The following is a 26,199-nucleotide window of genomic DNA, read 5'->3' as shown; positions in this document are numbered from 1 at the left end:
AAGCAAAGGCAGCCCACGCGGCCCCCTCCCTGGTCGCCTCAGGAATTGGGCCGCTGCCTGGCGTGGGTGGAAGCAAGATTGCCATTGAAATGGGAAGTGATGATCAGGCAGGGGCCAGGGAGCAGCAGCGTGTGATTGACAGGGAAAGCACCGGAAGCTGCTGAACTTCCGAAGCCGGCGGCAAGGAAGGCCCTGGCACACTCTGTGGGCGGAGGAGGCTACCCAGGCACCCCCTGCCCCACCCCCAGCCTGGCCCCAGACGCCTGGTGATCAGGTGTTAAGCCAGGCATGAGCGAGGGCTGTGGTGGGTGTATCCAGGCTACCAGGAACAGAGGCAGGTCAGGTCTGGGCCAGTGTGGACAGAGGCCAGGGGCCTGGCCAGGGGTCAGTGTAGACAGCAGCTCTGAATCCCATCACATGCTTCACCGCCCCAGTGACGACATTAAAAAAAAAAAAAAAAAAAAGGCTGCCAGGTGTCACAAGCGATCATCTCTCTGTGGATATAGGACAGGAGAGACCACTTCTTAACCTTTTCATACTGTCCACATGAATGAGTGTTACTTTTGAAACCAAAGGCAGCTTTCTGAGGCCTGGCACGCCAGTCTTGCCCACTGCCTTCGCCAGAATTCTCCTTCCCAGCTTGCTGACAGGTGTGTCTCAGGGGCTTGTAAGAAGCCAGGGCAGGAGGGATTCAGATTGGGTGTCCACCTTCACACACCACCCTGCTTATAGGCCCCCATCCGACTGGACTCCCTTCTGGGAGTGGCTGGGGGGGAGAACAAGCCCAAGGTGGGGAAGGTTGCTTCTCTAGCCCATTGGCCTGGTGGTGCCCGGGAGCCAGTCTGCCCCCTGTGTGGAAAAAGCCCGCTGCCATCTTCAGTTACCCTCCCCAAGACCCAAGCCCAGTCGCTTGTCACTTAACAGAAGTTTGCTTTTTCAACCAAAACTAAAGCTTCAGACTTGCAGGATGGTTTAGCAACAAGCAGTAGTTGAGAACCATCCAAAGACAGAGGGATTTTGCAACCCCTCCTTAGGGATCTCAGATCCATAATAGTAAGTCTGTGTCTTTTGGCACCTCTGAGGCCTCAGCGCCTCCCCTGACTCCCTGCAGCATATGGGCACTGGAGCCAAGGCTGGCCCCTGGCACCAGCCCCAGGTCTCTCCACTCCATCCCAGTGGTCTAGTGTTACACAGCACCCACCCAAGCACCCTTCACCACCTGGACACGACAACCCCCTCTCAGTGGCTTGGCCCTGCAGTTAGTCCCGAGAGCTGCCACCTGGCCTCTTCTCCTGCCGTCGCCCTCTTCTATGCTCGGTATCCCATGTCCTTCCCCTGGGGAGCATCGTAAGATCGGGGTACACCAGTGGAGTGTGCTCCACAGCAGGAGCCCCCAGACGTTTGAGTGGGGAACTAGCTTCAGTGGGGAACTCAGAGGCACATCACGGTCCCTCCTTCACCAACAGATGCACAGGCCCCTTCCTAGGAGGGCCCCAAGAGCAGAGGAGCGATAGATGGGTGGGCAGATGAATGGATGCCCTGGGTTGCTTCTGGGTTGGGAGTCTGTCTTTTCCCTGGTAATCCCAGCTTGGATCCCGCTTCCCAGGGAGCCGTCCTGTGCTCACCATGACTGCGTGTGTACATGCTAAGCTGGTTCAGTCATGTCTGACTCTTTGCAACCCCATGGACTGTAGCCCCTCCAGGCTCCTCTGTCCATGGGACTTTCCAGGCAAGACTACTGGAGTGGGTTGCAATGTCCTCCTCTAGGGGATCTTCCCAACCCAGAGATAGAACCCCTCTCTCCTGCACCGCAGGCAGGTTCTTTACTGCCGAGCCACTAGGGAAGCCCTAGTGGCCATGACTACATGGCCCCCCATTATTCCCAAGACAGCATGGCAGTATCTGAAGGCTTTGACATCAGAGGAACCCACGGTTCTCTCATTGAATGTGCACCAACACCCAAGAAACCTGGGTCTGAATGCCCTCAATTCAGACTGTATCTGAACCCTTGGGAGGAGGGGTTGATTCTGGTGGTGAAAAGCTGGAAGAAGGACCTCGGTTCTTCTTTGAAGAGAGGATTCAGCAAAGAGAACAAGACTATAAAAAGATAAAAGCATTTATTAGAAGCAAAGTGTGTGTGGAAGAGCAGACAGGCAAGTTAGGAGGGAGCAGCTTAGGTTGCTTAAATCGGGCAGTTTTCCATTGTATTTTTTTCTAGCCAGTCGTCTCCATATCTGTCCCTAGTGTGGACACGTGTCTCTCAGCCAAGATGGATTCTAGCTGGCCTATGCTCACTCCTTCTGTCCTTCCCTTAGATCGAGGGCCTTCTCTGCCCGTGTGTTGGGCCAGGACACCCGTGAGAACACACCCAGTCAGGACCCAGTGCTCCTGCTGGTCTCCCAGCTCAAAGCATCAGCAGGAGACCAGCGGCAGCTGCTCAGTCCAGGGCCTGTGTATCTCCCACCTCAGGATGAGAGCTCGTCTTTCCTTTCAGAGCCATACTCTCTACATTGAAGGGAGTGGGTGCTTAGAATGAGGCCCCCGGGCCCGAGCCTGGCACTCTGCTGCTGGCCCTCCTCAAGCGTCCTCCGTCCTGAGCGCCCGGGGCTTGGCGTTGCCTCCACAGGTCCTAAACCTCTTCCTGGCTCTGCTGCTCAGCTCCTTCAGCGCGGACAACCTCACAACCCCCGACGAGGATGGGGAGATGAACAACCTCCAGCTGGCCCTGGCCCGCATCCAGCGGGGCCTGCGCTTCATCAAGCGGACCACCTGGGACTTCTGCTGTGGGCTCTTGCAGCGGCCGCCTCAGAAGCCCGCGGCCCTCGCCTCCCAGGGCCAGCTGCCGGGCTGCATCGCCACCTCCAGCCCCCCGCCCCCACCAGAGGCCGAGAAGGCGCCCCCAGCCCGCAAGGAGACGCGGTTTGAGGAAGGCCAGCGGCCAGGTCAGGGCGCGTCCGGGGAGGCCGAGCCCGTGTGTGTGCCCATCGCCGTGGCCGAGTCAGACACGGAGGACCCCGAGGAGGATGAGAACAGCCTGAGCACAGAGGAAGAGTCCAGCAAGCAGGTGAGCCCCCAAACCCTGCCCCTCGTGCGCGTGAGCACCACCCCCTGTCTGGGGGACCCAACTTCACTGGAGGGAGAACTCAGGCCATCCTCCCAGAACCAGCCTCTTGGAGGCATGCTGAGCCAGCCCTCAATGCTGTCTCCCCAGCCCCGCCCAGGAGGGCATCTTCAGAGGGACTGCTGTCTATCTTTCAGCCCCTGGCTGCTCACGGGCAGCCAGTTGTTCAGAGAGGGAAACCAAGGCACGACAAGAGAGACAGACGTGCTAGGAGTTCCTCACACGTTTAGGACAGAGCCAGGAACCCTGGCTCCCAGACCCAACCCTGACCTTATCCCCTCCAAGACTAACAAGGAGGAATATCTTGGTGAGTGGGGGAGTGCGGCCTCCTGACCTCACCACGGCCCCCTCCCCTCCCCCCAGGCCCAGGGCTCATTCTGAGGTTTAAAAATAAGCATCCCTAAGATGGCAGGTGTCAGAGACAGCCCTATCTTATCTCCCAACCTGTTATTTTTAACACTTAGGACAGGAGTCTGAACAAAAGGGACAGCGCACCCCACCCCCACCCCGGCTCCCTCAGTGTTCTCACGGCCTGAGCCCAGCTCAGGTGGCGTCTCCCAAGGTCCTTGACAGTGAGGACTGGGTCTCTCGGTTTCGTTGGGCCCATGCTGGCCACCTCCTTGGGGCCTGCACTGGGTGGGTCTGGCTGAGAAGAGCAGCTGCTCCCCTGCATGGAATTTGATCTGCGGCTCCAGGCTTGATTCCACAAACTCCTGCCTTCCTGTGGTCCCAGAGGCCAGCTCCTGCCCTTTCAGGCAGGCGGCGGGACAGCCACCGTGTCGGTTGGGGGAGGAGAAGGGTTGGTGTTGCCAGAACCATGGCTTAGAATTAGCTCCAGGACGCTTCCAGCATAGGAGTGCAATTCCGGCTGCCCCTCCTTGTCCTCCTCCTTTCCTTCTCTTGAGCCTGTTGGCCCTGAGACCTGTGTGTGTGTGTGTGTGTGTGTGTGTGTTTATAAGCAAGCAAGCAAGCTGAGGTGCCATGGGAACTCCTGGGGAAAGCCTGTCCTTCCTAAGTGGAGCTGCCAGCACCTGGGAGCTGGACATCACAGCCCACTGACACCCTTCAGGAAGTGACAGGAGGGGGAGGTTTGTGCCAGCCAGGCCAGGGGCTTTGTTTAGCCTTAGGCCCTTTGCCTGGTCTTCCCAGGAGCTTCCGCCAGCCTTAGAATGCCTGAGGGAGGGTCTTCAGTGAGCTGATGCCTCACGAAGAGAGTCGTGAAGTAGAGCCAGGATCCTGGAAACACTGGCTGGGTAGCTCACGGGCTGGGGGTCTCTTCAGCAGGAATCCCAGCCTGCGTCCGGCAGCCCAGAGGCCCTCCCGGAGCCGAGGGTCTGGAGCCAAGTGTCAGAGACCACCTCCTCTGGGGCCGAGGCCAGTGAGGCTCAGGCAGACTTGCGGCAGCAGCGGCGAGCAGAGGCCCCGGCCCCAGGGCGCAGTGAGGTAACGCACACCTTTGTCCCCGAAGCCGTGAGAGGCCAGGACACCAACCTGCTGCTGCCGGCGGAGGCCACAGCCGCCGTCACAGCCAGTGTGGGAGACCCATCTGCGGAGTGGCCCCATCCTGACAGGGGAGGGATGGCTTGGGGCCCAGAGCCACATGGAAATTCAGGAAGCAGCCCCCCAGGAGCATGCCACAGGACTAACCCCAAACCCCTGCGTGTTCACCCCTTCCTCACTGGGCTCCTGTGCTTTGGTCCTGTTGGCAAACGTCTGTCCTATGAGTCAGCCCATCCTGGGGGGCTGGGGGAGCTCTGAGCGCAGGCTCTCAACACACGAGCCACTAGCCACGTCTCACCTGGACAGAAGCTGAGGCGGCGAATACAAGGCCTGTCAGAGGAATTTGTTCTGGAAACAAAAGAGTTTTAATTTGAGCTCATTACCAATACTTTGGCCACTTGATGTGAGGAGCCAACTCATTGGAAAAGACCCTGATGCTGGGAAAGATTGAAGGCAGGAGAAGGGGATGACAGAGGATGAGATGGCTGGATGGCATCACTCAACGGATATGAGTTTGAGCAAGCTCCAGGAGATGGTGAAGGACAGGGAAGCCTGGTGTGCTGCAGTCCATGGGGTCGCAGAGTCAGACACAACTGAGCTACTGAATAACAAAACAACAACGACCAACATTTAAAACCCAGAGGCTTTTCTGTAAAATGTCTGCATTCTGGCTTGTCTTGAAAAAAAAACATTGGAAGAAGCATTTGGGCTTGCAGGCCCTGAGCTAACCGGGCTGTGGCACTGCTGGCTACACCCCACCCCTGCTCCGCCAAGCACCCAGGAAGGTGGAGGTCATGTGCTCAGAGACCGTGCCCAGGGCCCTTGTCCTGCAGCCTGACCGCGGCCGCTGTCTAGCAGCCGTGACTTGCTCCAAGGCGACATTTCTCCTTTGTCTTGTTCCTTTCATGGGGTGGGCCCATGGGAAGCTTTGTTTTCACGGCCAGTTTGAGGGTACAAGGGCCTGGTGGAATCATCGCCCTGAATGTGCAGGCCACACTTGTCCTCTTGGACGGTCTCACACACCAAGGAAGGGGGAACAGGAAGACACGGGAGGGACAGAAGGTCACGGAAAGAAGGGGCTCCCGTACTGGAATGCTGACCTTTGAGCAAGTCTGGTACTTTCATCACCTTTTCAGATCAAGTCACATGGGAAATGAGGAGACAGCCAGGTGGGCTGGGACTTTCCTAGGAGAAGGACCCCTCATCTCACTTGCCCGGGGAATCCTGAGAACTTGTCGTCCCATGGGAAAGCCCTAGTGTCTGAAAAGAGAAGGCGCACAGAGACCGTTGACTGTGCCTTTCCCAGTTCAGCACTGCACAACGAACCTGGAGTAAGGACGTGACCCTCAAAGCCACAGAAACTGCCCTGCACCCAGGAGCACTCTACATTTTCACCGGGATCCATTCACTCCTTACGGCCAGCCTCAAGGTTAAAGAGGACTCTGAGACAGCAGTGGATTGAGTTGTGGAAGGAAGAGAAAAGAAGGCAGCTTTGAGAGTCAAGGCTCAAAACAGCTCTCCCCAAAGTGGAGTGGAGCCTGAGCAGCGTGAGGTGGACTGAACTTGGTGTGGCAGATGTGATCGGAAGCAAATGAAGGCCACCCTCCTCCCCAGAACCCTCTTCCCTGCCATACTTGTCATTAAGGTGGATTCCCAGAGGCAGAGCCAGAGCCTGGCTTCCTGTGCAAATGATTCATTGAGAGGGTGCCCTCAGGAGAGACCCATAAGGAAGTGAGAAAAGCAGGATAAGGCAAAAGCAGCAGGTCCAGACGTTATGCTGGCTGGATTCCAGCCTCAGCTGGGTCTCTCCCATATCAGTCAGTCACTGGGTGTCAGCCACCCTGGACTTGGGTTGTAACCCCCAAACTATTTCCAAGGATGGGCAGGTCCCTGGCTAAAGACACTTTTCTGGAGATGGGGTCAGAGAAATAGTATTTGCAGCAGCTGGAGACAGGTGCCCTGGCCCAAGGAGGGAAACTGGGCAGAACTACAGCACACGTATACACTGGTGCCCACACATGACACCCAGAGATGCTCATAAGGGCACCTGCACATACCTGTCATAATCAGATTATGTGGGATCAGGGCAGCAGAAACCTGCGTGACCAGGCAGGGACGGTTCCAGCACCTTCTTGCACTAGGCTGTATGCCTCACACCCGTGCCTGTATGAACTGAGTGAGCAGTGTGGGCTGAGGTCACTGGCCTGTTCACTCGCTGCATGTCTGACCCGTGCCTGTGTGCGCCTCTGAGCCTGGCGCTGACGCAGCTCTGGGTGTGGCCTGCCTGTTTCCTCCGCGTGTGCTGGGCTGCCACTGTGTGTCCACATCCCACTGTGTGTCCCTGTTGCACCTCATGCTTGTTTTACTTCCACCTGGATGCCTTCCCCATTCCTGGGGTTTTTCCAGAACCCTTGTCCCACCCCTGCACCCCTGCCCTAGACACCAGCAGCCCAGAATCACAGACCCAGGGGCCCTAAGGTCCAGTCTCGGTGACCTTCGTGGTAGGCTCCCACACTCCTGGGCTCAGATTCCCCAGGTGTGCCGTGGGGGATGGCCTAGGCACCCCCACTCTGGGAGCCCCAGGCTGGAGGCTGCTACAGAGACCACACTCATGCGCTCACCCACCCACCTCACGATCCTGCCTGCAGCTGCCCGAAGACAGTTACTCTGAGGGGAGCACGGCAGATATGACCAACACCGCTGACCTCCTGGAGCAGATCCCTGACCTCGGAGAGGACGTCAAAGATCCGGAGGACTGCTTCACTGAAGGTACGGCCCCGGCTGGCACTGCGGCCCAGCCTCAGCCCTGCGCAGAGGGGCAGGAGGACCCACAGCTCCTGTGTCACATCCCGCTCTGACCCGCATGCGTGTTATCCTTTCCCCATTCCTCAAGACCCTGGGGGCCTCCCCCCATGCCCGTGACGTGAGTTACGGCAGGTGTGCCTTCAGACGTGTTTGGCTGGACCACTGTGGGTCTGCTGCATTTGTGGAGTGGTAGTATGACTGGGGGCCCCCATAGCGGCAGGGGCTGGTCTCATTCCCCCATCCCCGTGGGCTGTGGCACAGTGCTTGGCAGGTAGTAGGCCCTCTGTAAACAGTCAAGGTGGGTGTGACATGTGGCCATGTTGGTGACAGCATCTGGAGCTTTTACAAATCCATGCTATATTTGGAGGGCAGCTAGGGATAAAATGAGGGTTTGCCCTCCATGTGGCACACCCTTTGGGACTGTCAGTGAGGCATCTGCCCTTCCCAAGGCTCAGAAACTGCAAACATGGAGAAAGTCCAGGGACCGAGCACCCCAGGGGATTCTGGAGCATTCCCCCAGGGGGTGAGTTGCCCGGGTGAGCGCGGGACAAGCTGGAGCCCAAGCCAACCCCAGCGTTGCCCCGGCCCAGACCTGCCAGGCCCTTCATCTACTTACTGGTAGCCTAGTCCACCCACCCTCTCCACGGAGTACCTGCTGCATGTAGCCTCCTGAGGGCGGTTCCCGCAGTCATCACCCTGCACCACGGCCCCGCCCACCCCATGGCCCAGCCCATTATCCATCACGCTAACCTCCTTCCGTCATTCCTTCGAGTGTCCAGCTTCTTGCTATCAGATGTGGGCATTGGCGGGTGCCGGGCTGGGTCTGAGCCCTCCCCTCCCCCACAGGCTGTGTCCGACGCTGTCCCTGCTGTACTGTGGACACCACCCAGGCCCCCGGGAAGGTCTGGTGGAGGCTGCGCAAGACCTGCTACCGCATCGTGGAGCACAGCTGGTTCGAGACGTTCATCATCTTCATGATCCTGCTCAGCAGTGGCGCGCTGGTACCCTCCTGGGGATACAGGGTGGGCAGGGAGGCATGAAGGAGAAGGGGTAGGCAGAGAAAGGCGATCTCCAGCTGGAAAGCCAGGTTAGAAACTGGGGCAGAGCCCTCTGCTGAAAATGAACGCCCCCCCACAGGGCCCCAGATGAGGACCAACTCACAAACTGTCAACGCCCAGAGCACATACGGAGGTCAGAGCAGAAAGGGATCATGGCAGAGGTCATCTGTCCAGGCCTCCTTGTTCCACAAAGGGAAGCGATTTTCCCAGATCCCAGTGCTCAGCTGGCGTAGGTCTCGGGTCACCAGCTACCTACACCTAAGCCCCGGTGACATACCCACCTGCACACAGCATCAGACACTCCATCAGACTGGGTCAATGCAGTTAACAATGCAGGCTGGTACACTGGTAGCTCCACTCATTCCATGTCTTCTAGGGCTAGAGGCCAAGCTATGTAGTTCACACATTATCACGTTTAATCCCCATAGCAACCCTTTGTAGAAACATTAAGTAACTTGCCCAAAGCCCCACCACTCACAAGCAGCAGATGTGGCATTTGAGCCCAGGGAGTCAGATTCCAAGTCCTTTGTCTTCACTTTCCATTTGTTAAATAGATCTTTACTAAGCTCTCCTTGTATCTACTGGTCCTGTGATGCATGGAGGAGCAATAGAAGGAAGAGACCCTGGCTCTGGCCTCAGGGACTCCTAGTCTAGTTGGGGAAACCAGATTCAGCAGGTTTGAGATAGTCAGAGATCAGCTCCAGAGAGAGGAGAACAAGAATGGAGTAGATGACTCAGAGTGATGGAAGGTCAGGGGAACTGGAACAATCAGGAAGACTCCTTAAAGGAAGCAGATGGAGCCGGACTGTGGAAAACAGGGAGGTTTGGTGAGGCCAGGAGGAGCAGCGAGGCCCTCTGGAGATGCCCCAGCCGGTTCCCAAGCACTCTACTCATGTCTCGGAGCCCTTCTAGAAGGAGATGAAACAGCCCTGGAGAGGGCTGTAAAGGGTACTTGTGAACAGGGAGAGGGGTGATCAAGAAGGCAGAAGAAACATAAACTTCACTAGCCCAGAAGGAGCAAGAACCCAGTATTGTTGGGGAGATGAGGGCCCCATGAATGAGCAACTAACAAGGAATGCTTTGGACTTAAGACAGGGAGAATGAGAGGGCTACTCTGATCCCAGGCTGTCTGCCTCCAGCTCATGCTGCCTCTGAGACTTCCCTGTAGCTCAAATTGTAAAGAATCTGCCTGCGAGGTAGGAGACCCACGTTCGATCCCTGGGCTGGGAAGTTCCTCTGGAGAAGGGAATGGCAATCCACTCCAGTATTCTTGCCTGGAGAATTCCATGGACAGAGAAGCCTGGCGGGCGACAGTCCGTGGGGTCGCAAAGAGTCGGACACAACCCAGCGACTAACACCGTCCACAGTCCACATGCTGCCTCCGATGGGGCCAGGCCATGGGGAGACACTGCAGCGGTCACTTCTAAACCTCTGGGCCTCCCGCCCGCTCTGTGCTATCCTGCCTCTGTTCCAGGGTGGGCCTGGAGCGGCTGTTTGCTGGCTACATGCTGTTTTACCATCGGCTAGAGCCAAATCTCTGTAGGCTTCAGAGGAGGATTTGACAATATGTTAACGAGTTTTGTTTTTAAACAGCCACAAACAAGGGCAGCCAGAGCCATTTAGTCTGGGCTGTGGAGGAAAAGCTCAGCCTGGCATAAGTGAGGAGGTGTTTTGGCAAGCAAATGGTGAATCTCATCAGGGTAGACAGCCAAGCACTGTTTTAAAAAAAAAAAAAAAAACAGAAACCCACATCAATGATATATTGAGAAAAATAAGTCAGAGAGGTGTTATTTAAAGTTATAAACTTGTTTAACAGAAAGCAGACTATGTATCACTTTGAAATTGCTGAAGGGAAAAAAATTTCTTTTGAGAACACAGATTTTATAGCAAAAGAGAGGGAGAAAAGAAGGAACCAGGAAGCATTAAATCAGGAAACAAAATAATATGGCAAAGGCAAGATCAGACATGTGTTTTACTAATAAATGTAATTGGATAAAATTCATCATTTTAAAAGGAAAGGATTTAAGTGGATCAGAAAAAAATAAAACTACAGCTGTGTGTTCTCAAAGGACAACCCTGAAACTCTGTGACTCAGAAATATTAAAAGTGAAATAATAAGATATAGCAGGAAAGTGTAAACAGTGACAACAAAAATCAGAGTGCTTTTGTTTATGTTAAACAAGGTTGAACTCAAGGTAAAAATCTTGAGCTAAAAAAAGAAGGTCCAACCTATAAGAAAAACACAACTATTATGAATATATTTATTTGGGCACTTTATAAAGTAAAATCAGAAAAAAAGTAGCAACAGTACAATAATACAGTGAGATTTTACCTCATTTGTTTAGTACTTGGCCGATCAAGTATTAATAGAAAGAATAAGACTATAAGATATGTTAAAAGATACAGTTAATAAATTTGATCTAACCTAATATGGACAGGGTGCCCCGGCATGCTGCAGTCCATGGGGTCACAAAGAGTTGGACACAACTGAGTGACTGAACTGAGCTGAACTGAATAATAATAATAGCTAACACTTAAATAGTACTGACTATGTGCTAGGCTCTGTTACTGTAACATTTTACAAGCATTAATACATTTAATTCGCATAATAGCCCTGTGAGGTAGGTACTATATTACAGATAAGAAAACTGCTAGATGTAGCAAAAATAGAAAGATTAACAACAAACCTGTAGAAACATAAAATGTATTCTTAAACTTTGGATTAAACAAAATAGTTTCATGGAGGGTTCATGGGTGTTCATTATATTATTAATAAGAAGTAAATAAGTAAAGAAATTATTCATGAACCAAATATGGCAGTGTGTCATAAATCGAAGATTACGATTCAGCCAGTTTTGTCCTGATATCTAGAAAAATAAGAAAGGGAAAATAGAGGTAGAGAAAAAACTTTGACTTGGGGCAGGGGAAGAAACTGGAAAGTAACAGCATTGCTAATACTTTATGTGGGATGTAGCCAAAGCTGTAATGACTAAAATTCATAGACATAAACATTTTCTTTGTTAAATAGAAAGAATAAATTTATTAACTCAAGAAATTAGAAATATAACAACAAAATAATTGTAAAGAAAGCAAAGGATATAATTAATAAAGTAAAAACACAAATTAATGAATTAGAAAATAAATAGTAAAACTGATATAATTCCAAAGCTGAGTCCTTGAAAAATTAAAGTGATTAATAAACCACTAGCTAATCTAATCTCTTACATCTCCAAGAGTGGATTCTTTCATACTTTCAAGGAAAAAAATAATTTAAATTCTGTTTTAAAATCTTCTGGAGTATGAAAAAAGATGGAAAATCTATAAATTATTTTTATGAAAGCTAACAGTGCTGATTTTTAAAACCTTAAGTATGCCAAAAGTAAAACAACACACTAGTTTTCATACTGTATACTTGTGAGTAGTGATGCAAAAATATTAAAATACATGCAAATAGGATTCAGTAAAATATTTAAAAGATTAAATGAGTCACAGCGAGGTATATCCTAAAAAGTCAGAAGGATGCCCTCTTAGGAAATCTATTTATATGAATCAGACAAAGATGAAAAGCCATATAATTATCTCAGTGAATGTTTGATTTTTAAAACTTTGGTAAGAATAGAAATAAAATAGATTTCCTTTACTTAATGAAAAAAATTTCAAGTTAACTTCTACATCGTCATTAGTAGTAAAGCACTAGAAACATTGTATTAAAGTCAAGAATAAGAAAAAGATGATTTAACTACCTTTTAGCTGTTTTTCATTATTTAATAATAACTTTGAAATACTAGCCTGGGCAGTTAATCAAGAAAACTAAACATACAGCATAGAAGTAGGAAAATAGAAGAATTGAAGTTAATATGATCAAGTGTAAAATGAGTTTAAAATAATACAAGTATATCATTACTTGTAGATAATGATTGCTTAGAGAAAAATTTAAAACTCATTAAAAACAAAAATGGCTAGTTATAAAACAAATGTACGAATAATTGTTGTAATAGAAACATTAACATTTCTCCAACAGTCCTTAGATGCCAGGCATTGTAACCATAAAATAACTGAGAATAAATATAACATGCAGTGTATAATAGATACATGAAGAAAACTATTAAACTTTGCTTTGGAGTGTAAGGGAAGACAAACAGATAAACATACTACAAATATACTCCAGCCTTGAGCAGAAAGACTGTATTAGTTCCTAAAACAGTTGATGAACTCAATGCAGTAATAAATTTCTAATGTTTTAAAGAGAATTTGACAAAACATTGTTTAAATCTACCTTAAAAATTATGAAAAGTGACCAGGAAAATTCGTGTGACACTAATTCAGGAATAGACCAGGAGAGCAGTAGAACCAGATTCTAGTGCAGATTCTAGTGTTCACTTCTACCCTGTGGATTTAGAGTGGGTTCTTTGATACAGTGTTAGGACACTTGACAAGTCACTCTGTAAAAAATACTGAAATAGATATTTACTCCTTACCAAAATATATTAGATTTTTAAATTTCTGATATAAAACAATGAAACAAGAAGGAAAGAAATAGAAAGAAAAGAAAGGTCTTTTTTTTTTTCCTAGCCTTTGGAATAGGCAAGGGCTTTCTTTTTTCTTTTACTTTCTTTCGCATGTGCACCTCATTATTTTTGTTTTTAACTTTTTGCAGTCTTTTTTAAATTTTTATTTTATATTGGAATATAGTTCATTTACAATGTTGTGTTAGTTTCAGATGTACAGCAAAGTGATTCAGCTCTAAATGTACATATATCCGTATTCTTTTTCAGATTCTCTTCTCATGTAGCTTATTACAGAGCATTGAGTAGAGTCCCCTCTGCTCTACAGCTGGTTCTTGCTGATTATCTGTTTTTATGGAATAGTGTGTACATGTCAATCCCACACTCCTAATTTATCCCTCCCCGCTGCCTTTCCCTTTGGCAACATAAGTTCTTTTTTTGTGTCTGAATCTGTTTTGTAAATAATTGATTTGTATCATTTTTTTTTAGATTCCACATTTAAGTGATATCATATGATATTTGTCTTTCTCTGCCTTAACCTACTGTGATAATCTCCATGGTCCATCCATAATGCAAATGGAATCTTTATTCTTTTTTATGGCTAAGTAATATTCCATTGTATATATGTATTCCTCTGTCACTTAACATTTAGGTTGTTTCCATCTCTTGGCTGTTGTAAATACTGCTGCAGTGAACGTTGGGGGTGCTTGCATCTTTTCAAATTATAGTTTTCTTCAGCTATATGCCCAAGAGTGGAATTGCTGGATTATGTGGTAGTTCTGCTGTTACTTTTTAAGTAACCTCAATACTGAATACATGTTGTACCAATTTATATTCCCACCAACAGCGTAGGAGGGTTCCCTTTCCTCTACACCCTCTCCAGCATTTATTGTTTGTAGACTTTTTGGTAATGGCCCTTCTGACCAGTGTGAGGTGATCCCTCACTGTGGTTTCTGTTTGCATTACTCTAATAATTAGTGATGTGGAGCCGCCTTTCAAGTGCATTTTGGCCATCTGTGTGCTTTTTTTGGAAGTGTCTATTTCAGTCTTCTGCCCATTTCCCTTTGGGGTGTTTGGCTTTTTATTGGGTATTGAGCTACATGAGCTGTTTGTATATTTTGGAGATGAATCCCTTGTTGGTCACTTTGTTTCCAAATATTTTCTCCAATCCTGCGGGTTGCCTTTTTGCTTTGTTTATGGTTTCCTTTGCTGTGCAAATCCTTTTGTGGATAACTAGGTCCCATTTGTTTATTTTTGTTTTATTTTCATTACTCTAAAAGATGGATCCAAAAATATATTGCCACGATTTATGTCAAAGAGAGTTCAGCCTGTTTTCCTCTAAGAGTTTTAATGTATCTGATCTTACATTTAGGTCTTTAATACATTTTTAGTTTATTTTTGTGCATGGTGTTAGAGAATGTTCTAAATTTCATTCTTTGACATGTAGCTGTCTGGTTTTCCCAGCATCACTTACAGAAGAGACTGCCTTTTCTCCCTTGTATAGTATTGCCTCTTTTGTCATAGATTAATTGACCACAGGTGTGTGAGTTTATTTCTGGGCTGTGTTGTTCTATTGATCTATATTCCTATTTTTGTGTTAGTACCATACCATTTTGATTACTGTAGCTTTGTAATATAGCCTGAAGTCAGGCAGCTTGATTGCACCAGCTGTTTTTCTTTCTTAGATTGCTTTGGCTATCTGTTTTACACATGGTAGTGTATATATGTCAACGCTATATATATATATATATATATATATATATATATATATATATATATATATATATATATGTCTCCCAATTCATTCCACCGTTCCCTTATCCCCACCACCACCTGTCCACATGCCCATTCTCTACATCTGCATCTCTGTTACTGCCCTGCAAATAGTACTGCCCTGCACCATTTTCTAGATTCCATACATATCGTTAATATATGACAATTGTTTTTCTGATTTACTTCATTCTGTGTGACAGACGCAGGGTCCATCCACATCTCTACAGATGACCCAGTTTCATTCCTTTTTCTGAGTACTATCCCACTGTAAACATGCACCACATCTTCTTTATCTGCTCCTCTGTTGGACATTTAGGTTGTTTCTGTGTCTGGGCTGTTGTAAATAGTGCTGCTACACACATAGAGGGTACATTTATCTTTTTGAATTAGCATTTTGTCTGGCTATTTGCCCAGGAGTGGGATTGCTGGATCCTATGACAGATCTATTTTTAGTTTTCTGAGGAACCTCTGCATTGTTCTCCACAGCAGCTGCACCAACTTACAGTCCCACCAAGGGTGTAGGAGGGTTTCCATTTCTCCATACTCTCTCCAGCATTTGTTATTGGTACACTTTTTAATGATGGCCATTCTGATTGGTGTGAGGTGGTACCTCATTGTAGTTTTAATTTGCATTCTAACCAACCCATCCTAAAGGAGATCAGTCCTGGGTGTTTATTGGAAGGACTGGTGCTAAAGCTGAAACTCCAATACTTTGGCCACCTCATGCAAAGAGTTGACTCATTGGAAAAGACCCTGATGCTGGGAGGGATTGGGGGCAGGAGGAGAAGGGGATGACAGAGGATGAGATGGCTGGATGGCATCACCGACTTGATGGACATGGGTTTGGGTAAACTCTGGGAGTTGGTGATGGACAGGGAGGCCTGGCGTGCTGCGATCCATGGGGTTGCAAAGAGTCGGACACAACTGAGCAACTGAACTGAACTAAATAATGAGTGATGTTGAGCATCTTTTCAAGTATTTGTTAGCCCATGGTATGTCTTCTTTGGAGAAATGTCTATTTATGTCTTCTGCCCACTTTTCGATTGGGTTGTTTGAGAGGGGGTTGTTATTGTTGTATTCTCTTTTTTATAATTTCTGTATTGTTTTTTTATAAAAGACATATATTTTTATAATCAGAAAAAAAAAGCCTACTTTTTATCTTGAAGAATCCCCAAACTCCATCTGGGGACCTGATCCCAACCTTTTGTCCCATCTCCATAGACCAGGTTAACCGCATGTTCCCTGGGTGGGGCGTCCTCGGGCGCTGCTGACAGCACTGGGCCCCTGGACTGCTGTAGCTCTCAGAGGCCCTGCAGTCACACGGGGAGGCCCAGAGCGAAAGGTGGAGGCACTCCCCAGGGCCCGCGGTGACGCGGTCAGTTGCCTAGACTGGGAGCCCCAGAGCACATCCTGGGGGAGGGGCAGATACATATTGGAAGCCTGGAGTTGGAGGAGGGCAGCAGAGGCCATCCGAGTCTCTCTCGGCCCAGGGATTTGGGTTGAGGCAGGAGTGAGGAGGTGGGGAAAGACCAACAGCTAGCTTGTTAGACATACTGACTCCCAGATTCTGAGGAGTGCAGAAGGTTTGACTTCATCTAGTCCTGTTTTCCCTAATCTTCATATCTATAGACTGCCTTCACTATCACTTCTGTGAAATTTTGCATTAGATAAACACTCACTGGTTTTTTGTTTGTTTAAATAAATTTATTGTAAAGGGCAACTTTGAATGATTGTTGTCATTGGAAACCAATATTGTTTCCTATGAAAAGTAGGTAAGTGCCAAAAGTAAAGAGAGTAGAAAACACAGTGGAGGTGGGTAGGGGGGAGATAGATGTGTGCTGTTTCCAACAATAGGCTGTGAGCTGTTTTAGAGAGATCTTAACGATGGATGCACTAGCTCTGAACTGAGACTTGCTCTTCAAAGTGAAGGTGGAAGCATTCTCACTACACATTCTTCCTTGTCCACACACCGCGTAACATCGTTTCCTGACCCAGTAATGGTGCACACGGGGGGCTCAAAGAGCATGCCGAGGAAGCCCCTCCGCTGTGTGGCCTCCTCCGCCCTGCCCTCCTGGGGGAGGGATGCTGTCAGGGATGAAGGCTCGTGCGGGCCGGGAGCAGCTGGGTCAGGACACCATGTCTGCCTTGTCCACCCTGGTCTGCAGGCCTTTGAGGATATCTATCTGGAGCAGCGGAAGACCATCAAGGTCCTGCTAGAGTACGCCGACAAGATGTTCACCTACGTCTTCGTGCTGGAGATGCTGCTCAAGTGGGTGGCCTACGGCTTCAAGAAGTACTTCACCAACGCCTGGTGCTGGCTCGATTTCCTCATCGTGGACGTAAGTGTGACCCCTGAAGGGAAAAGAGGAGAGGGGGCGCCCTTAGCCAGTGCGAGAAGGAGCTGAGGCCGAGGGACGGAAGCACGGAAGGACAGGGTGGTGGGAGTTCGGCAGGCTGAAGTGGAGGCTCTTGGCTGTGCTGCAAGGCATGCAGAGGGGCAGGAGAGCCGAGTCTGCGGTCACGGAGGGGAGGCAATCAGAACCCCCGGCCGGGGACACAGGAAAATCTAGGCCCTGCTCCTGGGAGAAACTGGACTCACCATGGGGGTCAGTACGTACAGTCCTGGCAGGGCTGTGAGCCGGGGCAGGAGTGAGTTCTCACCCGCTCAGGACAGCCAGAAGCAGGGCGCTGATGAGCCTGTGTTATAGCCCTCACCACGGCACCTTGTGCAGTGTCCGTCAGGACCGCTACACACATGGCCAGTTACGAGCCTCCATGTGTGCACACGAGAGGGGGCCGTCTGTATGGGAGATGGAGTGAACCGAAGGCCAGAGGGCATGGGTTGGCGAAGGGGTGCTCGGCAGGTGGGAGACTGTCCTGGCTCAGGTAGAAGGTACCACGACGGGGAGGATGAGTCGGGTGGAGTCACCTGTGAAAAGGAGGAAAGCCGTGAACATGGGCTGGGTGGGTATTCCGGCCAGCTGCCCTGGGTCATCTGGTAGCTGGCAGGCCATGCCAGTCTCTGATGTGTCCAGAAGGGCCTGGGGTAGGAGGTTGGCATGTCCTCTGGGCACCCGGTGGGCAGATGGAATGCAGCCCCTCCCCACACCTCCCCAGGCCCCGGAACCTTGTTGGGTCCATGCAGGTTGAGTTCAGGGTCTTGTGGGGCTCCTGAGTACAGTCAAGTGGAGAGTAACCAGAGGGTGATGGGGGGAGAATTGAGGCTCGGGGTGCGGGGCAGCCTTGGATCTGTGCTCCCTGAGGGCAGCGGGAACATGGCGAAGGGCCCAAGTGAGGGCTCACCATCTGGCAGTGGTGCTTCTCCCACAACAGAACGTGGGTCAGGATGTGCAAGCTGGGAAGAGTTTTCCAGAAGACGCCCATGGCTTCTGGGCTTGGCGTCAGGCTCTGCCCACCTGCAGGGGCTGTCCTTCCTAGAGTTCTAGCTTAGGCCTGTGCTCAGTCCCTACAGCAGCCCCAGAGGCCCAAGGGAGAGACTCGACGGCCAGTGGACCTAGCCAGGCTCAGGCCTCGGTGGGAGGTTAAGCTTGAGTGGTCCCCTGAGCTACAGCATGCATGCAGACACAGAGCCTCACGGCTGGGCCTCCTCACAGGTGACTCCAAGCCCCCACAAGTGGCTGAAAAGATGCTAATGCTGGATAAGGGGTGCTGGGGTGGCAGACAAGGAGGGGCTCTGGGTGCGCTTATAGCCTGGGGCCCTCAGAGCCTCCCTGAGATGACGGAAAGGATTCTGAGGCCTCCCTGCCGAGGGGCTATGGGAAGCCCTGGGAGCCTGGCCGCTCTGCCTGGGCCCCCTCACCCACGTGTTCCTGCAGCTTCGTGGGACTGACTCCCCCAGGGCAGGCCAGACAGAGTCTGCAAAGATGTCTGGGGAAGCCCACCCCCCTCCCACCCTCCTCCCACCCCCTGCCACTTTGGAGAACTTAGCTGAGGCCAGGCCTCAGGTCCTGAAATTCCCAAGATTGGAGAATTAGCCTGTGGAGAGGAAAACTGAGGGTCGCAGCAGAGGAGGGCCTGGCCCAAGGAAAAGGAGAAGAGAGTGGTGCTGGAATCCAGCTTTCCTGACTCTGGCCATGCCCCCCCACCCCCATCCCCACACCCCATGGAAATGGTGGACTTCGGGCCTCCAGATCTGGAGAAGGGTGTTTCCATGTTCAATTCATGCAGTTTTTAAAAACTGTCAAGCATCTACTATATGCAGGTGCCCTAGCAGATGCTGGGGATCTCAGGGAACGACACAGACAAAGTCGCTGCCTGTGTGGAGGAAGGTGACTGGGAACCAGAAACATAATACGTGAGCCGGCTTTATATAATATAACACTGGTGATTTACACATGGAGAAAAAGAAGTGGAAAAGGAAGGGGATTAGGACTCAGGGAGAAGGGAAGACACAGATTACAACTTGCACAGATTACAAGCTGGCTAAAAATAGGCCAACTGTGGCGATGTTTGAAGGAAGTTGGGGCCAGCCAGGCAGATGTCCGCAGAACACTCCAAGCAGAGGTTGGAGCGGCAGTGCAAAGGTCCTGCGGTGGGAGAGTGCCTGGGACACTTGAGGAACCTCAAGGAGGGCAGAGTGGGTGGGGCAGAGGAGAGGGGACGGGAAGTGCAGGAGTTGAGGCCAGACTGCATGGAGTAGAGCCATGGGGCTTTATTTAGAATGAAATGGGAGGTGTTGGAGGGCTTTGGACAGACGAGTGACATCATCTGACTCATTATGAAAGGATCACCCTGTCCAGGGGAGGGGAAGTGGAAGCAGAGGGAAGTTGGGAGGCTGTGGCAGTAATCCAGGGGAGAGAAGACGGTGGCCTGGCCAGGATGGCGGCAGTGGAAGCGGTGAGAAATATTTGGACTTCTGACGTATTTTGAAGGCAGAGCCAACAGGAAATCCTAATGGGTTAGATGTCGGGTGTGTGAGACAGAGAGAAGGCAGGGATGATGCCAAGGCTTGTGGCCTGGGCAGCTGGAAGGATGGAGCTGCCATCAGCTGAGATCGGGTGGAAAGGCGGGGCGAGCTTGGGAAGGAACAGACAAGGGCGGCCTGCTGGGGACTAGCTGGGGAGCCTGGCCAGACCTGGTCCCTGGGACCGTGGCCTTAGCAGCAGGCCCCTGAGAGATGACCCTCATCCTCTCCAGAGTGGGGACCAGCGTCCTCGAGGGGTGATTCAGGGCAGCACAGAAGTCCATCCTGGGAGTCTTTGGAGGCGGCAACTCCTCCAAGCTCTTCTGCCCAGCCTTCTCCCAACCTGCGCTTCCAAGCCTGAGAGCAGGCTATGGGGGTCATGCCTACCCCTCACTCCCCACTCCCCATGGCCCCTCACCACCCCCAGGCTGCCCTCAGAGCCTAGGTGGCGGTAATGGTGATAGCCGGCATGGTCAGGCAGGAGGCCACGTCCAACCTGTGATCACTGGCCAGCAGTGACATAAGACAGGATTGGATGCCCGGGGAGCTTTAGAAGGATAAAGTCTGAGGGGTAGAAATGTCCCGGTGGGGACAGGGCAGAGGAAGCAGAGAGCAGTCCGCAGGGGCTCCATCTGTGCCTCTCTTCTGTGAAGATGACAGAATGTTGCAAGGTTCAGCCTTGAGGAAATGCCCCATGGTGGTCTGTCTGCTCATATCCAACTCAGGATGGTCCTTCTTCCCCCAAAGAGTCTACTCTGGGGGAGGGGAGGGGCCAGCCCAATAATCTGATTTGAAGGAAAGCGCACAGGGACCTAAAGTCCCCCAGGCTTTGTGGCCCCGCTCTTCCATGCTAGCAGGTGGCTTTGAAACTCCGTTTTCGCATCTGTAGAATGGGGAGATGCATTCCGAGGCCAGGGTGAGTGGAGCTGTCACAGACATGTCTGTGAAGTGCACACAGCAGGCCCTTGGTGAAGGTCTGAAAGCTGGGACACGCCTGGCCTTGGCCCCAGCCTCTTGGGCCCGGGGAAGGCTGGCCCAGCACAGGACAGCCTGTGAAGACAATCCCGCCGGAAATCATAAAGCCTGGACACGGGGCAGCCTGGACACACCCAGCCTGTGTTCGGTGGGCCAAGAGCCCCGCCACTGGTCTCGAGCTGGCCTCGTGGCCCCATCCACCCTCCTCCCACAGGTCTCTCTGATCAGCCTGGTGGCCAACGCCCTGGGCTTTGCTGAGATGGGCCCCATCAAGTCACTGCGGACCTTGCGTGCGCTCCGACCCCTGCGAGCCCTGTCACGATTTGAGGGCATGAGGGTAAGAGGGGTGGCTCTCCTCATGGGAGCAGTGGGTGGTGGCTCTATAAAGGGGACCCCCAGACTTACTTGCTGTTCAGGCGCAGGCGGCCCTGACCTGCCGCAAACATGTGTGAGATCTCCGGGAGGTACGGCTGGGCTTAGAGGTGCCTGGAGGTGGAGAGCTGTAAGAACCTCCCCCCAGGCCTGACGCCCCAGCCCGGTGGGCTCCACAAGGGCCAGAGAGCACTGGACGAAGGAAAGGAAGCAAGGGCTGTCTCAGCCGCAGCCCAGCCTCACCAGCCCCTTCTGTTCCTGCTTTCCCGCGGGGCCTCGTGTCTGTGTGTGCCTCGCCTCCTGACAGACACAGCCTGCTGCCCCTCTGTCTAGGACGGGCAGTAGGGCAGGGCTACTGAGGATAAAGCAAGCAAGGGAGGCGCCAGTTGTAGTCCTACCATCAGAGAGCAGTTCGGTTTGCTTACTAAACTCTTTGGCACTATTTTCTAAGTGCAGAGAGCTCTGCCTTTTTCCCAGTCACTAGATTTTACCGAAGAATGTGCACATTTAAGGCAAATTTAAAAGTCCACCAAGAAAAAACATTACCTGTGATATATAGCAAGAAAACAAGCCTATATGTTTGTGTGAGAATGTTCTTTGTTTTTTACTGTTTTTACGGAACGTGCACGGTTCTGTCGTGACTTCAGCAGACACCTCCGTGTGTCTCTCACTGACCCGGAAGACACCACTGTGCAGTCCCATTCCTTTGATGGTTGTGAACTTGGCCCACATCCCCAGTCCATGGAGAAACAAACTGCTTATTTCTGGGGGGAAGCCATTCACAAGTGAATAACCTAAGTTAAATGCTCCCATTAACCTAAGTTAAATGTCCAATGAGAGAAAAAACTCTTGGTTCATGGGGCACGGGGACACGGGGGAGACACTAGTTACCAGGAATGCCTCTGCTGTGGCTATTGGCCACAGAGCCAGCCAAAGGCAAATACGAGAGTTGGTTTCCCACCCTGTTCCCATGTTCATCGCATGCTGGGCCAGGGACACCCCCCCCCCCCACTTCTTTGCACGTGTCAGCATTACCCGTCCTGGCACCATACCCACCACACAGCCCCACACCAGCTCTGCTTCCAGAGCTGTGTGGCAAACATATCCCTGGCTCACAGACAGCTGGGGACTAGGTCTCTCCCTGGAGTGAAGTCCCCAGTTCTTTTTGCCAAGGATGCCTCTCCTGGGTGCTGTGAGTTTAAATGAAGAGAGCATGGGGCCGTGGCTCCATGGGGTCAGAGGGCCGCTCCCTGGAGAGGGCAGAGGCAGAAAGTGCGCACAGACCGCCCTGCCAGCCCTGATCCCATCACAGCACCCTCCACACGTACCAGCCGGAGATCCCCCAGGCACACTTTACGGGAGAATACCCATCCATCTCGGGAGCAGCAGCCCCAAAATAAACCAGAAACTCAGAGAATGTGTCTCCAGAGACCCTTTCTTCCCCATCAGATTTCTGGTGTACTATCTAGCAGAGACCGTGCTGAAAGTTAAGTTTGAAGGTCATGGATTCCAGGCAGGGCTATGAAGGATAAGACCAGAGGCTCTGAGCTGTGTCAGACCATGGGATGCAGAGCAGAAGGCATGTGTGTTCTCTCTCACTGCCCACCAGAGCTTCCAGCCATGGGCTGTCCTTCCTTGGTGACAGGAAATGTTCCCCACCCCTACCCCCACAGGGACCTATACCCAGGGGGTTCAGTAGGTTTGGGGGGGCATCTTACAAAGAGTGTGCATTCTGAGCACCCCCAGAAACTGAGTCTGTTCTCTGCCCACTTGAGGTTGTGGTCAACGCCCTGGTGGGCGCCATCCCATCCATCATGAACGTCCTTCTCGTCTGCCTCATCTTCTGGCTCATCTTCAGCATCATGGGCGTGAACCTCTTCGCGGGGAAGTTTGGGAGGTGCATCAACCAGACCGAGGGAGACATGCCCTTGAACTATACCATCGTGAACAACAAGAGTGACTGTGAGTCTTTCAACGTGACTGGTGAATTGTACTGGACCAAGGTGAAAGTCAACTTTGACAACGTGGGGGCCGGGTACCTGGCCCTTCTGCAGGTGGTGAGTCCTGTGGTGGGCGGGTGGGGGGACTGCCTTCCTCTCACTGTTGTCCAGCAACAGGCACCTTCCCCTATGCTGTGGGCAGGAGGGGGACAGCGGGGCCACTCTGGATCCTCACAATAGGGTTGTGTCGCCCAAAGGAGGGTCAGGATTCTCCAGAGACTTCTTGTCTGTTTGGGAAGGCGCCAGATGTTCCTTTCTAAGGAAGATGCTACACTTTCCAAACATGGCATGGGACTCCAGGGCTGCGGCATTTTCCCCAGCTGTCCAGCCAGCAGTCAGGTTGGCTCCTCCACTGTCCGTTTGGCAGCGCGATAGCACAGGTTGCAAATGAATGACCATAGACACCCAGGGACTGAATCGCTAGCAAAATTGTGACTCTGGCCACCCCTCTGTTATATAAGGCAGTGATTCCTGCTGCATTGTTTAAAAGAATATATTTACTTTCATCTCTAATGTGCAAGATGTTCAAACACTCACGGCCCTACCGAAGTTTCTATTGATTTGTGAGGACGATGGCTTCAGTGACTATAACGCACAGCATGCAAATAGCCTTGACAGCAGAAATGCAAGCAGAACTGTAACACATAAAGCTGCAGCTTTTTCTTCTTGCAGCCCCAGTGCGAAGCCCAGACACCTGTCTCTAGTGCTGAGCAGAAGGAAACTCGGCACATACCCTCACACCTCCACTGTTGTTTTTGTTGTTTAGTTGCTCAGTTGTGTCCAACTCTTTGTGATCCCATGGACTGTAGCCCACCAGGCCCCTCTGTCCATGGGATTTCCTAGGCGAGATTACTGGAGTGGGTTGCCATTTCCTTCATCAGGGGATCTTCCTGACCCAGGGATCAAATCTTAGCCTCCTGCACATTTTCTGCATTGACAGGTGGGTTCTCTACTGCTGAGCCACCAGGGAACCACCCCCACCCACCTCTTAAATCCCAGGAGTAGCTTTCTCCAGAGTCCCCGAAATACTTCATGGGGAACAGGACTAGAGCCCAACCCAGAGAGCCTTCCCTTCTGAATGTCAACACTTGGAAGGAAAGCCCCCTGTTGTAGTCTGAGAGCTGCCTGCCATTGCAGACACAACCACACAGTGGCTAGAAGGAAGTTGGTCATGGGCACCTCGTAACCTTGGGTGGTCCCCAGCAGGTCCCACCGCATCTCCAGGCCTCTCTGTGCGGGTGAGGCCCCATGGCACAGGAAGCTGAAGCAGCTGCCTTCTCTGTGGATGCCTTGGTTTCCCCATCCACCCTCCCTGACTCATAAAAACTCTCAGATGTGGGAAATCTGTGTAGACCAGCTTACACCCTGAAAAGATGCTCAGGACATGACAGGATTATGCCGAGCACACAAATGAGATCCGCTAGGTAGTCAGTCTCACCACCAAGCATGTCCCTCAGCTCTGAATCATCCTAGCAGCCCAGTCTGGGGCCGTCCATGCAACCAGCGCCAGGACCCTGTCCTGTTCGGCCTCCTCTTTCCTGCCATGCCAGAACCAGCAAGTGTGGACTCGCAAGAGCCGGTGGTTATATTTTCCGATATTTTGTGAGCCATTATTAAAAATTAGATTTATAAACTTGTAATTAACTCAACGATATTGAAACAAAATAAAAACTTACCATTACCGCTTATTATCATCTATGCTCTTGAGGTTACTCATGCCTATTATAGTCATACCATGGAAACACTACAAGGCTGTGGTCCTGTGCATCTCTTCCCAGCACTGAGTTCAGTAACGACACTTTGGCAACTCGAGGTTGGCCATGATGGGAATGTTTACACAGAGAAGTTGGCAAACACAACAGTCAGGGCTTTTTTTATGTATAATTTTATGTTATTTATTTTTGGCTGTGCTGGGTCTTCATTGCTGCACGGGTTTTTCTCTCCAGTTGCAGCAAGCGGGATCTACTCTCTAGTTACCGTGTGTGGGCTTCTCATTGGCTTCTTTTGTTGCGGAGCACAGCCTCTAGGGTTCAAGGGCTTCCGTAGTTGTTGCTCCTGGGCTCTAGAGCACAGGTTCAATAGCTGTGGCAAACAGGCTTAGTTGCTTCTCAGTATATGGGATCTTCCTGGGTCAGGGATCGGACCCATGTCTCCTGCATTGGCAGGCGAATTCTTCACCACTGAGCCACCAGGAAGCCCCATCAGGGCTTTTATTTTTCCTTCTGGAAAGCCACTTGTTGTTAGTCATTTGCCAACACACCACTAGCAAAAGGACCCCCTTACGTATGAGGGAACGTTAGGATGCTTGAGGGACGTCCTTGGAACGCTGTGGAGCAGAAGCCCCAAGGCTTATGACAGAGAGGGCCAGGTCAGCACTTGGGTCCACCTTACCAGAGCAGAGAACCCTAGTGCCCCCTCTCTGTTCCTGACACCCCCTGTAGGCCTCTGTGTCATTTTAGAATCTGAAATGAATGCAGATCTGAAGGATAGTCTCTTGGCCAACATCAAAATGCTTATTCCCCCACTAAATGACCTTCCTGGATTGTCTGCTTGGCTGGCTTCCCCTCCCCCTCAGCCCTGAACAAGAAGGCCTTTCCCCAACTGCCCAGCCATTTGGATACCACTGAAAGGGTGGAGCAGGCTGCCTGCTTCTGGTGGGAGGTTACTTCCTGGTCCCATCTGTCCAGATAGGAGCCCAAAGTAGCTCCATAGATGCAGAATTAAATTATTTCCTTACTCTTGTCTCTTCCTTCCAGGCAACGTTTAAAGGCTGGATGGACATCATGTATGCAGCTGTAGACTCCAGGGGGGTAGGTTGTCACGCTGGTCTTTCTCCTTGAATCAGTCAAGGTTCCAAGCACCCAAGGTTCCCAGCTGCTTAGCCACAACGGAAACAGGGTCTGCAGCCCATAAGGGCCAGGTCTCTTGTGTCAGCCCAGAGTCAAGCCTCTCTGGAATGCCCTTGGCTGCCCCTGGGACATGGTTGTACAGTCTCCCGGGGACTCCCCAGATTCTCAGATATCTTGTGAATTGCATTCATTGTAATTTAGCTGAACCAAACTCCTACCCCCAGAGGATGGGGAGGGAGGATCAGAGACACAAATCAAGTTTCTCTGTGGTCTTGTCCCTGTCCCACATACATACACCAGCCACCATATCACACTGA

At 51.2% G+C, this 26,199-nt stretch overlaps 1 protein-coding gene across 3 annotated transcripts in view; it reads left to right on the top strand.

Annotated features, from left to right (window-relative positions):
* The window catches only part of SCN5A (sodium voltage-gated channel alpha subunit 5), an 83,542-nt gene that overhangs the window by 47,222 nt on the left and 10,121 nt on the right, over positions 1 to 26,199 (top strand). For 2 of the 3 annotated variants that reach the window (XM_061129122.1, XM_061129123.1), the window contains 7 exons: positions 2,627 to 3,064; positions 7,270 to 7,390; positions 8,273 to 8,427; positions 16,928 to 17,101; positions 20,876 to 20,998; positions 22,809 to 23,090; positions 25,790 to 25,843. In XM_061129122.1, the coding sequence (XP_060985105.1) occupies positions 2,627 to 3,064; positions 7,270 to 7,390; positions 8,273 to 8,427; positions 16,928 to 17,101; positions 20,876 to 20,998; positions 22,809 to 23,090; positions 25,790 to 25,843 (1,347 nt within the window). Of the gene's footprint in view, positions 1 to 2,626; positions 3,065 to 4,402; positions 4,565 to 7,269; positions 7,391 to 8,272; positions 8,428 to 16,927; positions 17,102 to 20,875; positions 20,999 to 22,808; positions 23,091 to 25,789; positions 25,844 to 26,199 lie in introns of all 3 variants that reach the window. The other variant, XM_061129121.1, reaches the window with a different exon arrangement.

Source organism: Dama dama, chromosome 24, assembly GCF_033118175.1.
Source record: "Dama dama isolate Ldn47 chromosome 24, ASM3311817v1, whole genome shotgun sequence".
NCBI classification, from domain to species: Eukaryota; Metazoa; Chordata; class Mammalia; order Artiodactyla; family Cervidae; genus Dama; species Dama dama.
Note: the sequence above shows the minus strand (reverse complement) of the source record. Positions and strands in the feature narration are given on the sequence as shown.